This window comes from Aethina tumida, chromosome 3 (genome assembly GCF_024364675.1).
Source record: "Aethina tumida isolate Nest 87 chromosome 3, icAetTumi1.1, whole genome shotgun sequence".
Taxonomy (NCBI): domain Eukaryota; kingdom Metazoa; phylum Arthropoda; class Insecta; order Coleoptera; family Nitidulidae; genus Aethina; species Aethina tumida.
The window spans coordinates 13,879,992-13,896,404 of record NC_065437.1 but is presented as its reverse complement, the minus strand read 5'-3'; the positions used below and the strand labels follow the sequence as shown (position 1 = coordinate 13,896,404).

The 16,413-nt window shown below is 30.1% G+C and overlaps 2 protein-coding genes across 3 annotated transcripts in view; both read right to left on the bottom strand.

The window, feature by feature from the left end:
• Positions 1-554: 554 nt before the first annotated feature.
• On the bottom strand, positions 555-5,941 carry LOC109600674 (nose resistant to fluoxetine protein 6). Its single transcript, XM_020016851.2, has 11 exons — positions 5,746-5,941; positions 3,070-3,305; positions 2,825-3,018; positions 2,438-2,574; positions 2,086-2,380; positions 1,668-2,033; positions 1,516-1,611; positions 1,326-1,458; positions 1,096-1,270; positions 897-1,039; positions 555-843 (listed from the first exon to the last, which is right to left on the bottom strand). The coding sequence occupies exons 1-11, from the start codon at positions 5,933-5,935 to the stop codon at positions 694-696; spliced, it is 2,115 nt and encodes a 704-aa protein (XP_019872410.1). The 5' UTR covers positions 5,936-5,941; the 3' UTR covers positions 555-693.
• A 1,349-nt stretch (positions 5,942-7,290) lies between these two features.
• LOC109600672 (uncharacterized) overlaps positions 7,291-16,413 on the bottom strand; it is a 46,754-nt gene continuing 37,631 nt past the window's right edge. The window contains exons 4-9 of one of the 2 annotated variants that reach the window (XM_049965149.1): positions 12,698-12,858; positions 12,395-12,620; positions 11,438-12,202; positions 8,968-9,117; positions 8,207-8,409; positions 7,291-7,964 (exon numbers count right to left, since the gene is read on the bottom strand). In XM_049965149.1, the coding sequence (XP_049821106.1) occupies positions 7,843-7,964; positions 8,207-8,409; positions 8,968-9,117; positions 11,438-12,202; positions 12,395-12,620; positions 12,698-12,858 (1,627 nt within the window). In that variant the 3' untranslated portion in view covers positions 7,291-7,842. The remainder of the gene's footprint in view (positions 7,965-8,206; positions 8,410-8,967; positions 9,118-11,437; positions 12,203-12,394; positions 12,621-12,697; positions 12,859-16,413) is intronic. The other variant, XM_049965150.1, reaches the window with a different exon arrangement.

The following is a 16,413-nucleotide window of genomic DNA, read 5'->3' as shown; positions in this document are numbered from 1 at the left end:
CTGTTACTTGACATCGTTATTGTTATATTTGCTCATGTTGAGTCGTTGTTCTTATAGAAAGAAGTTTTATATGATATCAGTGTGTGTGTAAATACGTTTTAAACGATTTTGAGCACGGAATTCCGTTTAGGGCGCATAAGGAATTAATTAATATCCTGAGAATTAACTCATTCTGTGACTAGATGTCATTAAAATAATAAAATAATCAATGCAAATCCACATCTAATTTTTTCGGATTTTTTTGATGAATTTGACAACTGCCTTTATAAGCTAAGACACATTAATAAATTATAATGCAGCATTATTGTGTTATGTTTTTTGATTGAACCTTATATGTAACATTGTTAAACATGGGTGTCTAGTACATATTATATGTCGCTAAATTACTATAATAAATATTTACAAGTTTATTCGTGTTGTTATTTAAACATTTAAAATTTAGTACATAATAAAATAATAAAGTTTTTTCGTATTGTTATTAATCCATCACAGGTGCCAGTTTTTGATAACGAGGAGATATAATGAAACATTTAATACTAATAAATCATATAATGATTAGAAATATAATCCATTGTTTGTTTTATAACCGCAGTTACCCCCTATCGCAAAAATGTAAAAAAACTGCTAAGTTATTTGTAACAAATAATCTATAAATTAATGTTTTAAATAAAATCACAGTCTTCAGTTCTCGTATCAGGCCGTCTCTTTGGTTCTTGGTTTGCGATTTGTTAACAGTTTTTCCTTTAGTAGTTTTGTCAACAGTATAAATGGTGATTCAACGAGTAACGAAAGTATAAAACCAAACACAAGTGTTATGAATGTTGTCCCACAAACCGTGACAGCCTAAAAAATAAAACGAATATCTCATTAAACTTTTTAATAAGGTATGTTCTTACGAATCCTGCCAAAGAAGCTGAAAATGTCGTCCCCGATCCCAAATAAATAATATGGCTGACTAAAGGATTCAACAGGTAGGAGCAATAGGTGAATCTACTTAATGGTACAAAACCTCTAAACGATAAAAACTTTTCTAAAGCCGCTGCAAAAAAAAACAAAAGGGATCATCATGGAAGATATAATTGCATAAAGACATACGTGCATTTCCGGTACAGCAAGCCACAAGCACCCACGCTATACCTACACCCCATAAGGTCCTTGCAACTCCCATATAAATTGCTGAAAACTCCACTGAAATTTGTCTTGTGTAAAGAGTGAACAAGATCCAAAGATTTAACATTGGAAACAGACACCACAAAACTATACGAGTTTTCTGAAACAAAAATATAAAACTTAAATTAGATAATATTAAATATTTTTATCCTTACTCTCGATAAAGTCAGTTTCATTTCCCACTTGACCATTAAAATGTACGATGTTATAAAACCCACAACATACGGGCCACATCTGTGCCAAGGTAAGTCATAAATATCATCCAAAGTTCTAAATTGTTCATCTAAGCTGTAAATAGGAAAAAAATAAAATTGACTTAATAATTTATAATTATTTGTCTCTTACGTAGGAATGTAGGCGATGGTGTAGGCTTTGTAAGTCATAGAAACAATATTTACAATTACCAAACTGACTGCCAAAAGGGTAGTTGAAAAAATACATCTAAAACATTAATATCTTAAGAATTCGTTACTATATTAAACGTAATTTAAGCTTACATTGTGGAGAGAACGAGAAGAAAAGCAACAATAATAAACATTTGCATGTCCAATGATAAATACCAGGACCAACTCATGCACATTTCAGATCTGGGAAAAAGATTGTTGATGTACAGAACGTTCCTCCACCAGTACTGATCGCATGTCAAATCGGGTCTTTCACTCGACATCAAAGGTGACGATTGTTGGTAATAAGTGAATAAAACGTTAGTGAACAAAAGAGTAACCAAATACGGAGGTGTCAGTCTTAAGAATCTGCTCACAACCATTTCGATAAAATTGGATAGTTTTGTCAAAATGTTCACCGGTCTCTTTTGAATTCTGTTCACTGGCGCCTTGTAGAACAAATAACCAGTCAAAAATCCACTAAGAAAAAACTTCGTTATTTCAAATCAATATTAGCAACATCATCGTTTACCTCATGAGTAAAAAGGTGTCGACACAGTAGGTGGAATTGCTTAAAATTTGCGCAAACAAGGACTCCGCAAGATTGTATCCAATGACTGGATTGTCCAGGTAATCCCTTTCGAAGAACACGCCGTGCACCAAACAGACCCATAACATTCCAAAGAGGCGTATTCCATGGATACAACTCACAGAGTCCGGAGGTAGAGTCGTGCTCATCAATGTCTTGGTGTTGGAGTAAACCGAAAAACATTTTAAGATATCCCCTAAAGTACTCGATTTGTCCGGTACTAAATCAACTGAAGTGGCTGCAATAAGAAAGGAAAATAATTCTTTGTTTATTTTTGGGTTGCTTGTTTTCTCACATTTGTTATTGTTATTGCTATTTGGTTTGTTCATTACGTTGTTGAGGTTTATTATTAAAATTTTTTGCCTGTTGTGCCTTTTGACGTCATAAATCGTACCAGTTATTGCCAACACTAATATTATGCAAACTACAGACCTAAAATCACAAAATAATGTTAAAAATTGGGTTTCAACATTAATAAACAAATGTAATGATTGGCACATCGGATTAACATCTCATTTAATTTAATATGTACTTAGTAATTATAGCGTACTTTCTATTTATGAGGTATTAACGCTTCTTGTAGTTCATATTGACCTAAGATATTGTGGTAAGTAAATAGTCCTCATCAATAAGAGCGTTTTGTAATGTTTTCTGCTTATTAATAAAATATTATACAACTTACAGGAAAGTTATAGTTTTTGGAAGAGTTATAGTTGCAGGTCCACGATTTAAAATCTTAACTTCGTAAACGTCCAAATCTAAATTATACATCTTCTGTAATTCCAAATAACTTCCATTAAAATACATCCTCAGTAATTCCATAATCTCGTCAGTATTGCAAGATTCTGGCATACACAAACCCAACTGAATAATAAACTAAAAAAAACTCTTTAGACATAATTTAACTTAAAAATTTTTTCGTGTTACTTCTAGGGGAAGTTGAGCGTGGTTTTGGAGGGTGCTGTTGTGTTTGATGTGGGCAACGGAGAAGGCCAACGAAAATGGAGGATAATCGTCTGGAGTTGGATCAGGTCTTATAACTCGGTCATAATTAACTTCCATTCCAGTTCTGTGGGGGATTTCTAAACATTGCAAATCGGATCCTAACCAAATATTATTGCCATAAAGAAAACCGGAACTTGGTTTCCCGCTGGAATCCAGTACTGAAAATAAATTTAATTTCTTGTTTTACATATATTAGCATAAAATTCAACAAGTGTTTTGATTTATATATTTATTATTGGTAATTAAGTTTAAAATAACATCAGATTGGATGTTTTGGTATCACGGGCTCTAATTTTGTTCATAATCACTTCCCAGAAATTCATTCTTATTTTTCAAGGCTCTTTACAGGTACAAAGAATTAAATTAGATGAATCGGGAATACCCAAATTTTTAACATCAGAAAATTATAATCAACTCCATAAATATTTAAAACAGACATTACAAATGCATTAATAATTTATTTCTAATTAATTGATTTGGTCAAGTAAAGTTTATCGTACACATTAATTGTTTATTTAAGTGAGCTCATATTTGAGTAAGTCATCCTTGCGTTTAGCTACATTTTCTGTTACTGACGTCTTAAGAAACAACAAACCAGTTAAACCCTGAGTTATTTGTTAACTTTTATTTTTTATACTGAAAATAGTACTCAAGGATTTCCTAAAATTTTTATTATTTCATCAACTCAATCTACCACTATTACACAAGAAAAAACTAAAATAAAAACATATTTTATGCAACGCACACATAAAGAATAATTTTTATTTAATATTTTGGTTGCGATGAATCAGATAAATCAAAACAATCGGACCAAACCTTGACATAGACGCTAAGGTGTGGGTTTTTTGTAGGATAATCTGTACATTTAATATTTTGGTTTATAGTAAAAGTTAAGGTTGAATTTTAAGAAATTCGAAAACAACCCAAACATACTTGAACGTTTTTATTACATTTCCTAGTTCATTAATCAATAATTAACATTGGTGTATATTTATTGAATGTTATATTTTTAATGTTTGCCCGTGAATTGGTATTTAGTGCACTATTTTTGGCAACAAGTTATTTATGTAAGTTACATTTACCCAACAATTGCACCACAGTTATGATATAACTCTGAAATTCAGCATGTATTTAATTACTGATAATTGCAATAAAAATGACAAGGTTCATAATTGTAATGAGGAATTAATATTTTTAGATTGTTTGGTGTGAACAAATATTGTAATTTGCATATATTTCTCTTTAAAATTATTAATAAACAATCCTTGTTTTTAAATATTAATTATAAATTATTTATTATTATTAGGTATTATTGTCAAAAAAATAATGCTGTAAATCTATAATTTAATAATATATTTATCAATTTCTAAAATAATAATAAATTAAATAAATATTCGAAGTGATTTTTATTTAAATTAAATACAACAATTTTATTAACAAATTTTTAAATAAAATGACTTAAAATATTTAATTTTTTATTAAAATGTGTTTTCAGTATTTGCTCTTCATAGACTTTATGAAATTATGAAAATAAATTCGGAGGGAAATTGTTTTAAACTTTTTTTAATAAATTACAAAAAAATCCATATCCATTAAAAATTGTGTGATATGTTATTAATAACCATAATTTGTAATTAAAATATTAAACAATATTATATAATATTTTAATGCTTATTTACATTTATATTTTTTATTTTTATTTAATATTTATTTATTCATGGTATTTTAAAACATTATTCAATATAGAAAATATTTTCTAATAATATGTACATAGATATAAAAAAATAAAAATTTAAACATGTATTTTTTATTATGGAATTATATTTTTTTAATTTGCATTATTTAAACAATAAATTTTGTTTTTATAAAAAAATATATAGAAAAATATTGTCTTAATTTTTTTCCATTTTAAGTTAAGTTTAAGTAAATAATAAATATATAATTTAATAATATATTTATCAATTTTTAAATTAATAATAAATTAAAGTGAAGTGATTTTTATTTAAGTTAAATACCACAATTTTATTAACAAATTTTTAAATAAAAGGACTTATAAATTTTAAAATATCTAATTTTTGATTAAAATGTTCTTTGAGTATTTGCTCTTCATAGATATTATGACTGATAAAAAATTTTAAAAATAAATTCGGAGGGAAATTGTTTCAAAATTTTTTTAATAAAATACAAAAAACCACATACATTAAAAATTATGTAAAATGTTATTAACAACCATAATTAGTAATTATAATATTTAACAATATTTATTTATTTTTAATACTTATTTATATTTGTATTTTTTATTTTTATTTAATATTTATTTATGATATTTTAAAACATTATTCAATAAAGAAAATATTTTCTAATAATATGTACATAGATATAAAAAAATAAAAAGTAAACATGTATTTTTTATAATGAAATTATATTTTTTTAATTTGCATTATATAAAAAATATTTTTAAACAATATATTTTGTTTCCAAATATTTTTATATATAAAAAATATTTACAAAAATATTGCTTTAATTTTTTTCCATTATAAAGTTTTAAAAATATTTTCCATAAATTTTACTGAAATACCTATAAATTAAAATGCTTACCTTTTAATCCCCATACTTTTCGAGCATCTATGGCTTCATACAAATCGAAGAGTTGCCGGTAACATTTCGAAGAATTCGCAAAATCCTCAACCAAAGAGGAAACACCATAAATCACGGATTCACCCCTTAAACCCTCGTTCAAACAATAAGACCGCACAATAAACAAAAACAAAATTGTTAATTGGCGCATTTTTCAACTGGCCGATCTTATATCATACTAAAATCGTTTGCAAATCTTTTATCAACAAAATTTGTTGCATTATATATGAACACATGCGAGTTTTCGGTGGGGCGTTCGAACCTGCAAATTATCGTGGTGGGGAACGGGGCAAGAGCAAGTTACACGCGATTTATTGATGTAACAATATTACATAAATTTGGTAAAAAATACGTTCATTTAAGGATTTGTATGTAATTATTAAATTTATCAGTTAATATTAAACTGAAATTGTTAATTAAATATAATCATCAATTTTAGTAGTTTTTCAGCTATCAATTTTTAAAATATAATTATTAGTGTTAAGACATCAGTAAGTAAGAAATTTTAATAAATAATGATATTATTCAATGTAACACATGGTTAAGTAAGGAAACATGAAAAAAACGTTCCAATAAACAATCATCTTGCCTTTATTGAGAAATGATCGTCGATCTCAAGGAGTGCGGAAAGATACTCGAAGGTGAAAGCGATCCCTAAAGGAACTAGTTCTGCTGCAATGCACCGAAACCTTCATGCGTGTAAAAGTCGAGCAATTTATTTACAAAAACTTTTAAGTAGACCTAATTGTGTTTTACGAAAATGTCTTTCACAGAAAATATTAATTGTTATTTTAATGAGGCATTTGGAAACCAAAATTGTTAAACATTATTGCGTATTGGATTTTCCTCGCATTCACCTGATTTATTGCACGAAAGTAACATTTATTTTTATATTATGTACAAAATATGGTAACTATTTTTGTTCATTTTACAAGGTCCTCCCTTGACACACACAAAAATGTACATTGCAGTTCGTCACTATGAGTATATTATGTAAACTATTCAATTTAATGCGTTTGTGTGGACGGATGAAAGAGGTCACATCGTCAGGAAATCGGAAGTAATTCTGTGCATGGACGAAGAAATAATTTCTTAATAATGACGTGGCGCGTTGACTAGAAGTCCTTGTTTAAAAAAAGTAATCTGTCTAGACAATTTACGTTTCACCAAAGGAAAAATACTTATATAAACAACGTTATGGAAATTTTTGAATTCGAATATAAATAAAATATGTGTTTTTTTCTGCTTATAATGGAAAATAATGTCACCAAAATCATACACGAATAGGTTGGTTTCAGTTGAACTTGACATGAAACCTTCCAATTCTTCTCAAGTTCAAGTTGCTTATAATTAAGGTTTTCGCATCATCAGACAAGGTGATACATTTTTCAAGGCTTGATATTTTACATGACAATATTTAGAACAGAATTACACATAAAATTATGAAAATACCACTAATATACTTACCTTTTATTATCTTTATAAAGGTAAATGAAACATGTTGTACAACTTTGATAATTGTATTATAATCATTATATACATGATAAAACTTAAAATATATTACAGGAGTCTTAAAGTAAACTAAAAAATAAATATATTCCTTGTACAAATGAATAATTTACAATAAATAATGATTATCAATTTATGTTTGACATCACACACGAAATCCCGTGATGTATTTACTTTGCACTAAATATTTTATCACAAAAATTGGCAACACTATGTACTGATATATACGTATAATCAATTACTTTGCATGTGTAAATATTCTGTAGCCACATTTCTCAATCAAATAAATAATACTCTCCATAATAAACCATTTTATAATCGGTGCGCAAAAAACGAGTGACTATTCATAGTGGACTGGCCAAAAAACGTCAAACGAATCCGAGCCGGACGTTCCCCAGCAACATACATCCGGTCAAACAATGAAAAGTCAATGGAATCGCCGGGAACGTCGCGCATTCGGCAATTCGAGAGGGGAAAAGCCTTCGCTACAGAATATCACAATATCAATAACAATATCGGTGTTCTAATGTCGGGGGGATGCTATTAAGGCTACCTGTCGTCCATTACGACTTGCTTAAACACCTGCACGCCAGTCGACATCTGAGATTTTACCTCGTGATTACCCAAAGCGGCTGTCCCGTCTTTGGCAATAAACAACTGCAATCCAGACGCTGAAAACAATAAAATTTTGGACTTTAGACTAAACTGTTTGGTGAACAAATTATATAGAATTACAACTTTTGATGGGTACATATTTGAAGATCGTTGACGAATATTTGTTTCCTGTTTATACAGTACGTTTAGGCAAACATCTAATTATCCTTGTGCACGGTTCAACAATGCACTAACACATGTTTAAACTAATAACAGGTCAGGTTTGCAATTTTTTGGGGGAAACGGGGGATTTTCTTACTTTCTGCGGAATCTTCGGTGGGTTCCAGATTCGTGTTCTTGAGTAGCTCTTCGATAAGATCGCCGGGATTGACGCGTGTCGTTTCAACCCGACCGGAGACCGCGTCCTCCGACGCCTGCGTCTTTTTCCGCCTGTCGTACGACGTCTTCACCCTGTCCAGCGAACCAGTCTCCGATATCACCAGGCTGCTCGAACTGGGGTTCCTAAAAACAATGTCGATTAACAATCCGATTCCAGGGTTGAATTAAACGTAAAAACCGTGCAAAACTTGTGTGATCCAACTAGCACTACCGATATAAGTGTGAAAAGCTCTATAAAGATTGCTAACTAACATTAATGTTCTTCGTAATTAAGTTTAAAGTACAGTTTCCCAAACTAATTATGTATGTACATGATTCGGAGTGTATTGATAAAGTTTACGTCCTAAATTTAATCATAAACATCAACAATGTACTACGATAAACGACCGGTGTGGAAGGCTGGAAATCACGTCTCGGAAAGTTAATTAAAATCTAGACGTGTTTTCCCCGACTGGTGCACAACTACTCAACTGTGCTCCGTACAATCGGGACGATGTACTTTGCATCAAAGAAGCATTGACGACAAGACAAAAAACATCAAAGCAAAAGCCAATTACGTCAGGAAACTTCGTTCTCCTGCATTAACTCAAAAGCATCTTTCACAAATCGGCCACAATGCATAAACGACAAAAATAACAACAATAAACAACAAAAACAACAAGAGCTGAGACGTAGACTAACGTTGTGACGCTGGGACGACGCATTGCGGGTAATTGTGTGTTTTCGGAGGACGAGACAGTTGTGGTTGAAGGCGTTTCATCAGGACTTGTGGCCAGTGGTGCTAGCTTACCTCCCGACGAGCCTTCCAACAGCTTCCGATGTGACATTCCCCTGCAACACCAATTTGTTTTCTATCCGCTAACCCCCAACAACATTGACAATCGATTGATTTGTTTCACTTTGTTTTTTTTTTGACAACCCCACAATTGATTTACGGATTTATTGTGAAATAGATAAAAAAATTACAGTTATTCTAAAGTGGAGAACAAATATGCGAAACAAACATGTCCTCCTCTCACACAAACAGAGTTTGAGAAAAGCTATGGAGAGAATAAGTACATATTAATAATGCTATATGTTAGTACAGTTAATCAATGCGGACAGATGTATGTATAACACGGACAAACATTTAAAAAAAAAAACGTATACGTACAGATGCTGTGAAGCCCAATGCCAGGTCTGAAAAGTCTTGTTAACAAAAATGAAGAAGCGACAAACGTTATACAATGCGAAAATTAATGAAGCACTTATCGATTTCAAACGAAAGAGAACTGGAAATAATAGGAAGGAAGTTTTAGATTTAATTGTAACACGGTTTAGTTTTATTACCATTATAGTCAACATTCTGGCAACAAATCTATTATAACTATATTAATATTAATTGTAGATGAATTTTGTTTTGCTTTAGCTTTTAAAATATATTCTTTTCACGTTAATAACATAAGTATGTAGTTAATTTTGCAAAAGAGTATCCCAAATTAGTTGATTTTGGGTATATGACTTTACTCAGAAAATATGTACTAAAAATTAATGTAAAATATTTAAAAGGGTAATAGTATGAGTAAAGTAAAAAGAAAAGTTCTAATATGCATTGAATAGTTATGAAGATCTTGAACACTATTACTTCTTTTCTCTATTTATCGTATCTCCTTGGAAGGAAGGAAATTTCAAACTTTTACAACTGTTTTTTCTTGTTTAAACATAATAACATACTTTATATATAATATTAATGTTTCATAAAAGAATAATCTTCTACGTCTCTGAAATCGTTTATTTGTAGGTCCATGTTTATTTAGCTTTATTTTTAATTATTTTGGTCCATATTTAAATATTTAACATTTTTTTAATACACCGTATACAATTGGAAAATCGTTTGACCCGTTTTAATTTAGAGAGAGACATCATGCATGACAGAGATAGAAATCTGTCCCATAGTGGGAGACTTACTGTCTCTATTGTACATGATGTCTCTTTCAGGATTCAGATAGATCAAACTGTTTTTGTACTGTATACAGGATAATCCACTTAACTTATTCTTTAAAGAATGGGGGCAGTTATTGACTTGAAATTTTTATAGCAATTATAACTTGACTTGGACTACTTTTTATTATCAACAGAAATTTCACATGTAATTGCAAATAAAATGACTATATTATATTTTATACCTAAATCTAATAGTTCTTGTATTATTAAATTTTATACAAAAATTTGTCTGTAAAGCCTCCAATTTTCATGCTGGAGAGAAGCCATTAATTTGTACTCTCGGATTTTATACAGAGTGTTTCTTATTTATCTTTCATCGAATGTATATTAAAACAGTATTAATATTGATATTTTCAAAGGAACACCATATATGATATAGCATAATTAAGTAGAACAAAATAAATATAACAGTGATTTTACTAAGAATGTAAAAATATTGCTTATTTTCCTGAGTTGTTAATGCCAAACATTAGCTTCCCAGTATCAACAATGGTAGCTATACAGACATTTTAGGTAGACCATAAATCTGTGAAAAATTATCGAAGAAAGTTAATAACTTAGTAAGTTGATGTCACTTCCGGCGAAACTGGAAATGAAATTTTATTCAAAATAAATTAGAAAAGTAGTTCAAGTCAAGTTAAAATAGCTATAACAATTTTAAATCAAATTATTTTTCTGTTCATGAACTTCTAATGAGTGAATCACCAGGTACTTTTAAAAAGTTTGAAGGAATAAATTTTATTATGGTCTTTGAAATAAGAAAATAATTATTAGACTTTAATATCTGCCTGATGTCAGCTTCGTATAATATTTCTAAAACGATCAAAAATATCCAAATGAGATTTGTTGCAATAGACGTATTACAAAATATGACATCACAACTCCTAAATCGACTTTTCCCTGCCTGGAAATACCTAAAACAGTCAAAATCAACTAATTTGTACTTACTTCTATAATAAATATCAAACTATGTGTTAGTTTAACAAAACTAATAACTATAACTTTGTTTGTGATCAACTATCATCTAAAAGAAACTATTTAGATATGTGTAAGTAAGTTATACTCGTTTCGTTTGAAGGAAACAGTGCTCGGAAAAAGTTAATCGATCAGCTATTACCGGTGAAAGAAACAAAACCAAAAGTAAAACTCGGAAAAAGCGAGCCCTTACCTTGGCACGGACTGGACACCGAGCTGGTTACCGTCGCCTAGACCCGAACGTAGGGAGCTGATCGAGGTGGCGCCGTTTAATTGGTGCTTGGGTATCGGGGAACTGGGTACTTTGAACGGGATCGCGTTTTGGGGATTGTTCGGCGTCGAGTGGCCGTCGTTCATCCCTTTGCGCTTCGGCCGGGGCGTGAGGAAGGAGAAAAGACTGTCGGATTTGAAAAATCTGGAGGTGGACGAGGACTTTTCGAGGTTGTTTTGCTCGTGAACACGGGGTATTTCGAACTCGCTCTTCGAACGCAGCACGTCGTTCATCTGTTCCTTGGGACGTTGCTTGGAGGGTTGGGACACGGTCGAGTCGGACTTGCGCAACGTCAAATCGACGGTGTTGCTGTAATCGGAATTTCGTTCCACTACGACGCTCGTGGAGGAAGACTTTTGAAGCTCGACAAAGTTTTGGGAAAACAGGTCGGATTTGGTGGTGAACGAGCATTCTGGGGTGGCGTACTGTTCGTTGCTGCTCGTACTTATGTTGCTGATCTGGTGGTTTAAGCCTACCGGAGTGGAATAATTGCTAGAGTTCAAATCTGGCAAGAAACCGTTCTGGATAGGAGAGAAATATTCCTCGGTTACAATTTGGGGTGTGAAAAATACCTCGTCCTGCGATATAGTGTTGGGAATTTTCAGGTGTTTGGGATAGGTGTTGGTGCGTGGGAATTTCAATTGGTTTTTGTTGTTGTTTATCCGCAGTGATCTGTGCTGTGGTTCCCTAAGGTACAACATAAAAGTAAATTGCATGCAGTTTTAGCCCTAGAAGCATCATTTATTTACAGTGGATGTTGAGATTACTGAAAGATCGTTAACACTAAATGAACAAAGTCGTCGACAGTCGTTCACTTAATTCATCAATCAGTCACTCAAACGAAAGATTTACGATGGGAAAGCTTTGGTGCTCTTTTACCTAATGTGCCCGGAATCGCCGGAGCTGGACTGGCGGCTGTGCGAGTGAATGCTGCTGTATCCGGACGCCTTGGAAAGTTGGCTCGTGTTCGACGAGTTTCTGGAGTGACCCGGCTCGGCTGTAGGCTCGTCGTGTTCCGGTGCTTGTTGAGGGTTGATCTCCAAATAATCTGTCGCTACTGTTACCGGCACGTTGTTCTCCGTGAGAGTCTGGCCGATCACCAATTCTAAAATTTTCAATTTACAGAATCGTTCAATAATTATCGATATATATATATATATATATATATATATATATATTTACCTGAAGTTAAAAGTTGTGGTCGCTTCTTGGGCAGGCTGCCGAAACCGGAACTCCCACTGGCTATTGAACCGGCCAACGAGCCGCTGGTGAATTCTTCGTTTCTGTTATCTGCCGTTGTGTCTTCAGCTATTATCTGTTTGTGTTTTAGAGAAGGTGATGGCCTAAAACAACAAATAATTATATTAAAATATTGAATCCAATTAAAACAAATTGAAAAGAAATCAGTTAAAATAATTTTAAATAATGTTTTCAATTAAACGCATGTTAAAACTATTATTAACAAAAATATTTTGGCCGAATTTAGTGTAAAATTTAACTTATTTAATGCTTAAGCTCAATATTTAAATGAACACTTGTTTAATAAAATTAGCAATGCTAAAGATGGACACAAATTTTAAATAAATCAATTTTTTAAATTTATTAAATTATTTCATTTCATTCAGTGTCAGATATAAGAAGGAACCTTTAAGAAGTCTTTGATACATAACAAGATTTATTGAAAGTGATTTGTCGTGTTTTTTATTAAATCAAATTTCAGATATGAAGTAAACTATGCTTTAAATGTGTCAATTTTTTCATAATTTGTAATTAGTTTATTTTAAAAGCTACATAAAAAGTTTGTACATGAAATTTAAAATTATCACAAGCTGGCAAATTTATTTTTATTCATACTCAAATTAGATTTAGTGCTGTTTATTTTTTTTTCATAGAAAATATAACTCAGTAAAATTCGCATTATCAAAGCTTTGAAACTTCTTAAATACACAATATTGTCAATTAATCGTATATTAGAACGTAAATCTAAAACTATTACTAACAAAAATACAAAAATATTTTTTCAAATTTGGTATAAATTGAAAATTATTTAATAAAATAACGAACATAACAATGTTTTAATCCTTAAACAATAATATTTGTTAAATATGAATTAAATATTTAGAAGAAGATTTCGTTATTAAAATAAATAATACTAAAAATGGATTAACAAATTTTAAATCAATTAATTTAATTTCATTATACAGAATCTCACATATAAAAGGGCACTTTTAAGTCTTTGTTATTGAACAAAACTTCCTGAATGTGATTTATTGTGTTTTTTTTTGTTTGGTAATTTACCTCTTTAATCAAGTTTCAGATGGATAATCAACTTTCTTTTAAAGAAATACTCAGTAAAATTCATATTATCAAAACTGGAGATTTTTAAATAAACCAATGATTTCAATTTAAGGTATGTTAGAATTTAAATCTAAAACTATTATTAAAAATATACAATGACATTTTAATCAATTTTAGTATAAATTGAAAATTATTTAATAAAATAATGATTATAACAATTTTTTATTATCCTTAAACAATAATATTTGTTAAATATGTATTAAATAAGTAAACATTTTCTTTTTAAAATTAATAATGCTAAAAATGCAAATTTTAAATCATTTAATTTATTTTTTAATTTATTTAGTTGCTTTAATCTCAGTTATAAGCAGACTTCTTTAATGAGTCTTTGTTACGAAACAAAACTTCCTGAATGTTAAACAAGAATATTTGTTGATGAATGTTAATGAATTAAATATGTAAAAGAACATTTCCTTATTAAAATAAATAATATTAAAAATGGATTAAAAAAATTTAAATCAATTAATTTATTTAAATATTTTTCACCATACAGCATCTCACATATAAAAGGGCACCCTTTAATAAATCTTTGTTATTGAATAAAACTTCCTGAATGTGATTCATTGTGTTTTTTGGGTAATATACCTCTTTAATCCAGTTTCAGATGGATAATCAACTTTCTTTTATAGAAATACTCAAGTAAATCAAAACTTTGGATCTTTTTAAATAAACCAATGATTTCAATTTAAAGTATATTAGAATGTAAATCCAAAACTATTATTAACAAAGATACAAAGACATTTTAATCAATTTTTAGTATAAATTGAAGATTATTTAATAAAATAATGATTATAACATTTTTTTATTTATTCTTAAACAAGAATATTTGTTAAATATGTATTAAATACACAAAATAACATTTCCTTATTAAAATTAATAATGCTAAAAATGCATTAACAAATTTTAAATCAATTAATTTATTTTTTAATTTATTTAGTTGCTTTATACTATACAGAGTCTCAATTATAAGAGGACTTCTTTAATAAGTCTTTGTTACGGAACAAGACTTCCTGAAAGTTGATTTGTTTTTGATGTTTATATATCTATTAAATCAAATTTTAAATAGGCTCAACTTCGTTTTAATGGAAAACTAAAAATCTATCCATTTTTTTATAATCTGTATCTGAATTATTTTTAAAACTAATTTGAGACCTTCAAATTTTTGTATCAGTTACCACGAAAATTTTGGCAATGTTTTTTACTTTTAACTTTTTAATTATATTTACTAACGGTTTAATTTTTTATAACATTTCCGTTATACCGGACGAAGTTAATTATTTACATGAAATTTAATTCACTTTACTATGTATATAAATAAACAAATAATTAATGATAAATGTTTAGAAACATTATAATGATTTTATTTAATTGTTTACAAAATTAACATTGTGACTTTTATGAATTACTAGTACTTGAGATTAATTACTTATTATACTTCTAAATATAGAAACTTATTGACATTTAAAACTGATTTGTTACTATTTTTACTGCGAATATAATTATAATTTATTTCTGTATGTGAAATTTCTTAGAAAATTATTACAATTCAAAGTACAGAAGTTTTAAAAAGTCTGTTATGAATAATTAAAATAAATGTGATTTGTTAATGAGTACCGAGTAATTATATATTTCACTTGGAACAATTTCGCAGAATAAAATAAACGAGTAAAATGTAAAAATGTACGTGAAGTACAAAATTACACATAAAATAATCAACACGACCACATACAGTGAACACCGATAAAATTCTAGCACAAATATTATTAATAACTTTGATCTTTAATTACACAAAAATTCACATTTCCAGAGAGATGTATTAAATGTCAGTAGTAATTTGATCCCGGGAGATTTAAGGTCATAGACACGTAAACCGATGTTCTACATAATTTTTTCCAAAGGCGATTCCCCCGGGCCCTCGTTCAATTTTACGCGAAAACGGTATTTGTGTGCCACAAGGTGTGGCGCCCGGCCCGGCCCTCCATTCACGAATAAAATTAATGAAGCCGGTCCAATTTATGGCAGCCGACACGTCCATATTTCATCGGACTACCCGCGAGTCGTTGTTCCCTTCGACTTTTCGTACTGATCGATGAACAGCCGCACTATTTTTAAATTCGCCACAAATTCCTCTTAATGTGCGATTATTTTTAGTGTGTGCACACACGAGCGCGACAAAAACCGCCTCCGGAGGATCAATCGTTGTTTAATTGTCCGCGTGTTACAGGTCAGATAAATCATATGGTTATATTCGTACGAGTTTACGATCGGTGATCTCATGCACGAATTTTAATTGACATTTAATGACTCAGTGGTGTTCACATCGTTGCAGTTTTTATGTCTGCCCGGTTGTATGAAAATAAACGTTTGCTGATGGCGGAAGGAATATTCGAGTATCGTGCATAAAACACGACGTGGCATCGTTTCCGTAAATTTCAATTTTATTTATAACGGTTTATGGTTGTAATAAATTCTTTTAATAGTTGTCAAGCTTGTATGTTGTACGGCATAATAACACAGTCGCAGTAACTAGAAACCATAAC